The sequence below is a fragment of the Telopea speciosissima genome, chromosome 11 (genome assembly GCF_018873765.1).
Source record: "Telopea speciosissima isolate NSW1024214 ecotype Mountain lineage chromosome 11, Tspe_v1, whole genome shotgun sequence".
Taxonomy (NCBI): domain Eukaryota; kingdom Viridiplantae; phylum Streptophyta; class Magnoliopsida; order Proteales; family Proteaceae; genus Telopea; species Telopea speciosissima.
Window position 1 is genome coordinate 38,347,945 of NC_057926.1, and position 9,924 is coordinate 38,357,868.

At 39.1% G+C, this 9,924-nt stretch overlaps 2 protein-coding genes and 1 long non-coding RNA gene across 4 annotated transcripts in view; 2 read left to right on the forward strand and 1 right to left on the reverse strand.

Moving 5' to 3' along the window:
* The window catches only part of LOC122646230 (calmodulin-interacting protein 111), a 49,312-nt gene extending 48,013 nt beyond the window's left edge, over positions 1-1,299 (reverse strand). For both annotated transcript variants that reach the window (XM_043839732.1, XM_043839731.1), the window contains exon 1: positions 1,287-1,299. The gene's annotated coding sequence lies outside the window, so the exon portion shown is untranslated. The remainder of the gene's footprint in view (positions 1-1,286) is intronic.
* Positions 1,300-1,451: 152 nt separating this feature from the next.
* Positions 1,452-3,014, forward strand: LOC122644612 (inositol-tetrakisphosphate 1-kinase 1-like). The gene has a single exon (XM_043837991.1). It carries the CDS (start codon positions 1,589-1,591, stop codon positions 2,705-2,707), a length of 1,119 nt encoding a protein of 372 aa, XP_043693926.1. The 5' UTR covers positions 1,452-1,588; the 3' UTR covers positions 2,708-3,014.
* Positions 3,015-4,123: 1,109 nt separating this feature from the next.
* LOC122646514 lies at positions 4,124-8,094 on the forward strand. Its single transcript, XR_006330635.1, has 2 exons — positions 4,124-4,463; positions 7,847-8,094. It is a non-coding gene; the product is annotated as an uncharacterized LOC122646514 (long non-coding RNA).
* The last annotated feature ends 1,830 nt before the right edge of the window (positions 8,095-9,924 follow it).

Genomic DNA, 9,924 nt, shown 5'->3' on the forward strand with positions numbered 1-9,924 from the left:
ACAGCTTCACTTGTAGAGAGAGAGAGAGAGAGAGAGAGAGAGAGAGAGAGAGAGAGAGAGAGAGAGAGAGAGAGAGAGAATGTACTAGTTCGACTTACCTCTGCTAATCTGAACAAACCGCTGTCTACAAACGAGCGTTGTATGCAACCTCAACTTACTCTATTGGTCCCAACACAAGCGATGTTCCAACCATGGTTCGTAATCTCGGTATGAGGATCAGACTGGTGTCTAAAATTGGATCGGTTGTCTTAAATAGATATCGCCTAGAATCGGGTTAAATATGATGCATTTGCCCTTAATTTTTCATAAAAGAGCTTCTTTTTTTTTTTTGTATAGCTGTATTGTATTAGTCTTGGGATCAGTCTCGGCCATTACCGATTCGATTCAGTCAATATTGGCTGATTCGAACCGAGATTACAACCTAGGGTCCCAACACACTTCTGTTCAAAATGCAAACATCAGTAAGAGATATGGGAGAAGGCAAGAAGTAGAGAGAGAGAGAGAGAGAGTTTGTTCATTGCTATAGGTTGAAGCAGGACATCTCCAAGTTGAAGAGAGAGGTTATGTTTATTGGGAACATGTTAATTTTTTCACTTGACTTGCTCTTTTGTCTGATTAGTTCCATCAGAATAGAAGATCGAACCGGGTTTTTCAAACAAAATTCCATTCACAGTTCATTCTCATATAACAGAAGAACAAAATATCACTCTCACTCATCCAAACGGGCCCATAATGGGTCCAACATAAACAAGCCTCCATATCCCCAACCTATAATTGAACCCATTCTCCCAAATATGTGGCCTATCATATAAGCCCATGTGAACTATTTCAATTTCAATTTTCTTTACCCAAAAAAAAAAAAAAAAACTACTTCAATTTCCTCGTGAATCACACGTGAATTGTCTTATAAATATGGACGGTCATCGAAGAGCCACATGTCCAACATGCATTTGTCGACATATCACATCAAGAAATGCTGTTTTTCAAGTGAGAGCCAACCCAACATAAGCGAGCATTGCTTGCTACTCAAGAACAGTAGAACATGCCCTAATTTCAATTCTCTTATCCCTCTTCAACCTCTCCTCCCATGACGGAGACCAGAAGTCAAAAGGGAATCCAGTGTAACTAACGGTAGTATCAACTTGTGCTGTACAACGCCAGCTGACAGCAGCTTATCTGTTACAAACCCATCCCAGCCGTCCATTACATCTGGAGAATGAATTCCTTCACGGCAACGCTTTCATCTCCACTTTCCCATGGTTAATAAGCGGCACTCGGGTTACAACCCTCTTCGAAGCTATAAAACTCATCCCTTCCTTCCTTTCCGCCCTCTCGTGTTTTCATTTTCCCGTCTCTCTTTCTTGTTTTCCTTTCGATTAACAAGGAAAGTAAAACCCTAAAGCCAATCCTTCCTTTTCGTTCTTTCGTGTTTCCATTTCCTAATCGAAATATAAACCCTAATTTCGCTTCCTCTTTGATTCTTGGACATCCAGATTTCGAGTCTGCTCGAATTTTTCTTGAGTTCTGGTATGAACTTTCTTGCATTTTTCACATTTCGGGCATTGCAGATAGAGGATTCCAAAGAAGGATGTCGGGGTTCGCAGTAGGCTACGCTTTGGCGCCAAAGAAGTGTCAGAGTTTCATTCAACTATCTCTGGTTAATCTTGCAAAGGAACGCGGAATTAATCTCATCCCTGTCGATACGGAAAAGCCTCTAATTGATCAAGGCCCCTTTGATTGTATTCTTCATAAGTTTTCTGGTGACGCATGGAAGCAGCAGCTTCAGGAGTACTCGTTTAAGAACCCTAATGTTTGTATAATTGATCCTCCGGAAGCCATCGAAAGGCTTCATAATCGGATTTCTATGCTCGAGGTGGTTTCCGAATTGGATATCCCTAAGGAGGATGAAACGTTCGGGGTACCTAAGCAGATTGTGATATACAATTCTGAGGCATTGTTGGATCCGGCATCACTGGAAGGGCTGAGGTTTCCGGTGATTGCGAAGCCGCTCGTGGCTGATGGTAGTGCTAAGTCGCACAAGATGTCACTCGTATTCAACCGTGATGGATTGAGCAAACTGAAACCACCGATCGTTCTGCAAGAATTTGTGAACCATGGTGGGGTTATCTTTAAGGTCTATGTTGTTGGTGACTACGTGAAATGCGTGAAGAGGAAGTCATTGCCAGATGTCACGGAGGAGAAATTGGGGAGTTTCGAGGGAACTTTGTCATTCTCGCAGGTATCGAATTTGACCACTCAGGAGAGGAATGACGATAACTATTATGAGACCATGCATTTGGATGATGCTGAGATGCCACCACTGAGCTTCATTACTGGTATTGCCAGAGGGTTGAGACAGGCTATGGGTTTGCATCTTTTCAATTTCGATGTCATTAGGGATTCAAGAGATGAGAATCGTTACCTTGTGATCGACATTAATTACTTCCCTGGATATGCCAAGATGCCCTCGTATGAGACCGTTTTGACGGATTTCTTTTATGAACTGCATTGCAAGAAGCAGAAGCAGAAGCAGAAGCAATCAGGGGACTTGGATGAGGAAGAGACCCCCGCCCCAAATCCTCTGCTTGGTTGCAACAAGGAAGATAGAAAGCTTGTAAGTAATACTTGTTGCAACGATGGTGATGATGGGACAATCAGTGTTCCTCCTCTAACTAGGGATGAAAAGGGGAGCACCGTCCAATTCTGAGGGACTTCTAACTCTGAGGAAGTTTACATGCATGTGGTGTAAGGCACTTATGAACTTGGCTGGATGGAAGCAAACTGGAGGTCCAATGGCAAGGAATAGGTTGATAGCTTCAAATTTAAACCTCGCAATACCTTTGTTGGTGTTGTATTTTCATCTTGTATGTTCTGCTCTGTGCCAGAGATAGGAATTTCTGAGATACTTCAAGTTTTAGGAAGTTCAAAAGTGCTTTTTAAGTTTGTAGTTCCATGCTTGGAGAAGTTCTAGCCAATTTTGGCACCTTTAATGCATGATTTTTCCATTTTATCCATTACAGTTTATACTTTTTTCCCCCCTTTTTGTTATTCTTTTTCTTATTTTTCTTTTGGCACAGAAATAGAATGGCAGCCTAAAAAATAATGGCTGCCTATGCTCCACCTATTTTTTGGTTAATTGAGGCTATTGATTCATCAACATAATTGTTTACAATGAATTGATGTTGGAAACTTTGGTGCATGGATTTTGCCATATTATAAATGATTACATCTACCAATGTACTCTCTCTCTCTCTCTCATATACATATAGACATGATACAGCGCATGTGAACATGCTTATAGAGACATAATAATACTTGGGTTTGCTGGATTAGCTTTACTCTTGCAGTTGTTGCGTTGGTTTAATTGTAAACACTTTGCACTATAGAGTACTGCAAATGTGCTGAAGAACATGTAACAATATATGGGCTTAGGTGGATTAAGTTCACTCTTGTTATTGTTTCATTAGTTTAATTATAAGTTTACAACGTAGCTTTTATGCTAAGAGTGCTCTTCCTTTATAAGGACTGTTGCTAGAAGAGTTTTCTAATGGAGACATGTTGTTTACCGGATGGTCTTGCAAGTTTTGTTGGTTGCTAGTCTATATTGAGTTTGTAGGGTTGGTTTAGGATAGGAGAATCATTCTTATTAGAATTCTAGATATAAGCTTCTTTGGTATGTTGTTATTTGTATTAGTTGCCAAAGTTTTATTTATGCCTCCCTGTGTCTCTCTCCTATGAAATGGCGTTTCTGCCCCTTATCGTGGGAGGAAAGAGATAGACACAGGGAGGAGCTAGCGTACGCTACGCTGCCTGTCAGGGAACTCAATCCCTAATAATTAATAACAATGTAAAGTTATCTGTGAGTGGATTGTGTTTTACTAGTTCTTAGGTTAGTGGGAGTGATGTTCTGTTTGATATTGATAATGTTCAACATTGATATCAATTTTCTTTTGTGTTTTTGTGAATCCTATTCTGCAGGGTTGTGGTATCAAGTATTTTGTATCAATTTTCCAGGAAGTTCTATCTTTCCTCGTCTTTATGACTTTTTTTTTGGGAGTAATGGAGCTTTAATATTAATGAAAGAATAGAGGATAAAATTTACATCCTATAATATGACTTTATGTACTATGGGGCCACGATTCATACTGGTGTTTGTGGGCTGTGATTGGTTGTAGGTTAATTTGTCATGTGTTTATGATGTAGCAGGCAGTCTTAGGGTTCAAGCATTCTATATTCATATTACTAGAATGGTGAAAATAATTTAAGGATAAACATATGCAGAAATCAAGTTGGTTTTTTGATTCAGTTCTGGATTATATCAAACATGCCGTTAGTAGCAGTGATGTCCTTGGCTTATGAACTGAGAAACTAGGGAGATACTGGGGTTATGAAGTTTTTGGGAAAAGCTAAGGTTGATGCTGCTATTGGATAATGGGAAATTGCTGGGAAGGGTGTTTTGAAAGGTATGGCTTAGATAGAAGATGATTTCAATGGAGTTAGTTGCATTTTGGACTTTTGGGTAGGTGCAAATTCTAATCATGGCTTCTCTAAGGTGTATTGTTATTTAGTCGATGTGGATTATTGGGTTGAAGGGGATTGAAGATGATGTAAAATAAGAGAGACAAATTTGTTTTTTTGATGGGAAAAGAAAAGATATATCAACAAACAGAAACTAGAGTTTGTACAATATTGTCTGCAAGTCTCAGGTTTCATATGAATAGATACATAAGTTGTCAAGATAGAAGGTTCAAAACATGGTCATTCGAGGTGGGTGTGATGGTAATGCCAGCAGAATCCTTCTGAGCCTGAAGGAGCATGGTGAGCAATCTCCAAGGCCTAACCTCAGCTGTCGGATTATTTATCATATCCACAAGATGTTTGTCCCTGCACCAAATTTCCTTGAACAAAACACCTTCTTGGAAACAGTATGCTAGACCCTGGATTAAGCCAAAATGTTCTGTTTTTTAAAAATTATTAGTTCCCTAAAAACCAGCAGACAAGAATTTAATATGACCATGCATCAAAAGGAAATACACCCATCCTGATCTATCTATAATGGATCTTGTTGTTCCTGCGCACACGAGAATAGGGTAATTAAAAAAGGCAAATGTTGAAGACAAGATAAAGGAGAAAAGACTAGTTGATAAGAACTAGCAGGTTCACTATCAATAGGGTTGTAAGGAGATATGTTGAGGTCTTGTAAGTTGTAACCACTTCTGGATATTGTTCATGATCCACATTGGATTAGGTTTAATATTATAATGTATTACCTTGTTCCTATGATGCCAAATGAAATAGCATGTAATGATAAAAACTGAAAAAAACCATTTTGAAATGTCTTTATCACAGCATTTGTCCGAAAAGAAGGAATCACAGAGCTGGATCAGAGATGTAAGAGAGACAAAATTACAGAAGCTCTGATTACAGTAAACTTCAGGATTATGAGATTAGAAATATAGAGAAGCAGAATGAAAACCTTAAGTATTGAGGAGAAGAACTATAATCAAGACAATTAAAATAGAGGATGTTTTCTGAAAAATTCATATCAATGAACTTTCTAAATCTTATTGTAACTATTGTTCTCTCATGCCTTCTCTCACCACTTTATGCCGGATCATTTTTTTTTTACTTTCACCTTATCCCTTTAGACCTCCAGTTTCCCTGCTTCTTTCCATTGCATTTCTGTGTTTGTTCATCTTTCTTGCACATTGGTCCTGTTGAATGCATTTGTAATTCTGTTTGTGCTAGTTTTTTTCTGTCTTTCATCTCAATTTATGTAAAAAACATTCTTTGTACATGTTCCTTTGATGTCCAATAATGGTTCTGAATGGCATTGCTGGCCTAGTAACTCTTTTTAACATTTATCATCGGTTTTAGTGGAAATTGTTTGTTACTCAACATTCCATTTACTAGATTCACCTTGCTCTACTTCTATGAGAATGCTTTCTTAAATGTATCACTCGTTAGGTATGATTGAATAGGATAAATGTTGCTTTTGGTTTTCTATTGATTAGCTCTTGTAGGATTCACATTGTTGAAATGTAAATTGCCAATTAGTAGTAGAAGTTTTCCATAATCAAATATGTCTCTGGGGCATTTACAACCCTGATATAGAGTACTTGATGCAGGATCGCTTCCTTGGACTGTCACAAACCTGTTCGGGAGCCCAGATGGAGATGAATCAGGTCCAAATTGGGTTATGGGTCCAGTAGGATATTTAGGGATTTATTTGTTTATTTGAGATTATCTTTTAATCTTTATTTTGTGGAAAGTAGATAACGTAGGAGATTGGTTTCTTGGTTTGAGGTAGTTACCTAGTTTACTCTGGTCTCTATTTTAGAATACGTATAGGAGTCTTTTCTTTTCTTATTTATATGCACAATGCATGTAATGGATAGGGATTATTAGAGATTGAGAATGAAAAACTGAGTTAAAGTTGGAGTTTCTCCTCACAGGTTTGTGCCCGTGTGGTGTTACTCTTTGCTCTCTCTCCTTCTCTCTGGTTTGATTTAGGACCCCTCCCACTAATTCTTCTCCTTTCATTCTTCTGTTCCTGTTTCTGTTCACCCTTCTTCTTGGTTCTTCTTCCTCAACTGATATTGTTGCTATTAGTCTCTTCTGGTTCTTGTACTGCTGGTACCTTAGGATCTGGTTGAGTTCACTGGAGTTACCCTTACACACCTCAGTTCGACCTGGTACTTCAGGGAATAGATCGTCTCCTGAAGGCGATTCAGACCCTGCCCCCATTAGTTTTCCCCTGTTGTCAGAACTATAGCCTGCAACTAGGTCTGCTCTTAACATTACTGTCCAGTCATGTTTTAATTAAATTTTATTGAACTGATATAAACTCTTTGGGCTGGTATTTTGGTTTTTCATATACACAAAAACTACACTACCACCACCACCAACCGTACTGCTACTAATGTCTTTCCTCCCCACTTCTCCCAGAGTCATTTTAGGTCTGCTCCTGGCTCTTTTAGCTCCTTTAACCTGAATCAAACCACTCTTCCATACTGGAGCATCTAAAGGTCTTTGTTGTACATGGCCATGCCACCTCAAACGACTTTCTCGCAGCTTGTTATGTATTGGAATTAATCCCATATCGGTTCTAATTTGATCATTCCTTACATTATCTTTCTCAGTTTTACCACACATCCATCTCAACATCCTCATTTCAGCTATGCCGAGTTTTATATGATGTTTCTTAACTTCCCAACATTCTGCATACATCAAAGCCGGTCACATAAAAATTTCTTTTAAGTTTTAAAGGAATACGTCGGTCACACAATATTCCGGACGCACATCTCTCCTTGATCCATCTTATTTTAATTCTCTGTATAACATCATCCTCTATTTCTCCGTCTTTATTTGTGATTGAGCCCAAATACTAAAAATAATCACTTTACGGGATCTCTCTCATCAATTTTCACCAGCTCGTTATCCGTCCTAGCGTATGCACCATATATTTTGTTTTCGTTGTACTTATCTTAAAAGCTTTTGATTCCAAGGTTGGTCTCCATAGTTCCAACTTTATGTTAATCCCTACTTTTGTCTCATCCACCAAAACAATGTCATCAGTAAAAAGCATACACCAAGGGACCTGATCTTGAATGTTTTTGGACAGATCATCTATGATTAGCGCAAACAATAAGGGCTTAAACCTGATCCTTAATGTAACTCAATTGTAAGTAAGAATTAATTATCTTGACCCCATCGTTCTTACACTAGTCAGTAGTCACCACACCATTCTACATATCTTAACTATGTCCATATATTTACTTGAAACATATCTCTTCTCTAGTACATGCCAAAACTAGTTTGTCCTGGTTTTCCATATGTGACAGAGAAACCGTGAAGAAGTAGAAGACATTGTTGATAAGTTTAGTTCCAGGTGGTTTCCGAATTGGATATATCCCTAAGGAGAATGGGGACGTTCGGGACACCTAAGCAGATTGTGTTCTACAATTCAGGGGCATTGTTTGATCTGGCCTCACTAGAGGGGGCTGAGATTTCCGGTGATTGCGAAGCCACTTGTGGCTGATGCTAGTGCCAAGTCGCACAAGATGTTACTCGTGTTCAACCGTGATGGGTTGAGCAAACTGAAACCACCGATTGTTCTGCAGGAATTTACTTGCGATGGCCTCCTGAGTATCAATTATGAAGACGTTAGGGTTTACGAATGGGCACCCTCGAACTGCTTCTTCCATGCGTAATCAGACAACTTGTGAAAAATTCAATCGAAAGGACCTTGATCAATGAGAGGCTTTTCCATATCAACATGGATATAAGATCAATACCACACTGCTTCGCCAGAAAGTAACATTGATGAAGCTCTACTGTTCTTTGGTGCCTCGCTGCCTGCTTTCCAAAATTACCCCCGCTTTGTTTCTAATTCAACTCCTATCCTTTAGTTTCAAGTTTGACCTTATCTTTTAATTCTGATTCAACCCTTTAGTTTTTTTTTTTTTTTTTTTTTTTTTTTTTGGGGGTGGGGGGAGGGTGGATGGTGGATAATAATAATAATAATAATACTAATAATTTGGAGGGGGGGGGGGGGCTATCCTAGTACTAGCCCCACCCCCGTGAAGAAGGTTGGGTGATGCAATGAAGAGTTGAATTGGTGGTTTGAGCCTGATAGTTCGTTGTTCCAAGAAGTAGAGAAGAATGCATTTGTGGAATTACTAGCAAGGAGAGCCAGAAAAAGAGATTACCTTTTCTTTCAGTTATCGAATCTTGGGGTGGCATCTGCATAATTTGGGATGATATGATAGTCATATTTTGGGTCACAGAATGGATGGTATTCGTGTTGGTATGGGATACTATTTCCTCTTTGGTCATAGAATACATAGTATTTTCATGTCGGAGATTTACATGTACTAACATATGGTTTCTTCTGGATTTAACTGGTGTTTATTGGAGTTGATTGAGCTTTCAACATTTTTGTTCATGTTGGGGCATCCTCTTTTGTATGGCACAGGTGTTGATTGTGATTCTATTGGTTGCCTGAGGGATGATGTGAGAGGCCTTGCTATTTTTTTTTCTTTTGATGGAGAGGCCCTGGCTAGTTTTGTTGTAAATATAAGATGTACCTTTCCTCCCCCTAAATGCTAAGTTCTGTGTTCTTCTAGATAGTGTAATGTAATCCTATGCTGGTAGGCCCTCTGGGTGGATAGATTTGGAGGAGACTTTGTGCTGTATCAAAAAGTCCTGATACTCATTTGAGCCACTCTATTTTTCTTTTGGCATTATTGAAATCTTTCCTCTTGGTCTGATAACTTTGGTCTTGCATATTTGAAACAAAAAAATTGACTGATGAACACTAGGGTAGAGCATCTCATGAGGAAGAACAATTCCTTGGGAATATTTTTTTGTAGCAGATCGCTTTGCTGTTGTATTTTCTTTGGGAATTTGGCTTTTTTCCTGGTTTGCCTATTCCTCCTGTCCATTGTCTTGTGTCGTCTAGTACGAAGGGTTTAGAGAGTTTTTCTAGACTAGAAGAAATATTTGTCACTCAAAAGGCTGAAATTTATTGTGGATTTTTCAGGTGGACCCAAAGGTCCCCTTCTCCCATGTCAAGTTTTAGGAGAGAGGGTTGGACAGATGGATCAGAGTTTCCATACCGCTCTCTCACTCTGAAAAAGCATGGCAAAGCAGTGGCTGATCATGGCTCCCCCTCTTTGCATATCTACAAAAGGAGAGTTTCTAACAGGGTTTGCTGGACCCTCTTCAAGAGACCAAGATGTTGAAATCTTGTGAAACTATCTGAGGCTGTGGTGGTTGGCAGGATGCAAATACAGGAGCAGCCATGAAGATCTTCTCTCTCAATTGTCGGCAAAAAGGGAGATCCGTTCGTTTCTGTAAACCCATCAGCCTGATATGTTTTTTCTGTCTGAAACCACATCCTCTGAATTACCTCTCTTTGTA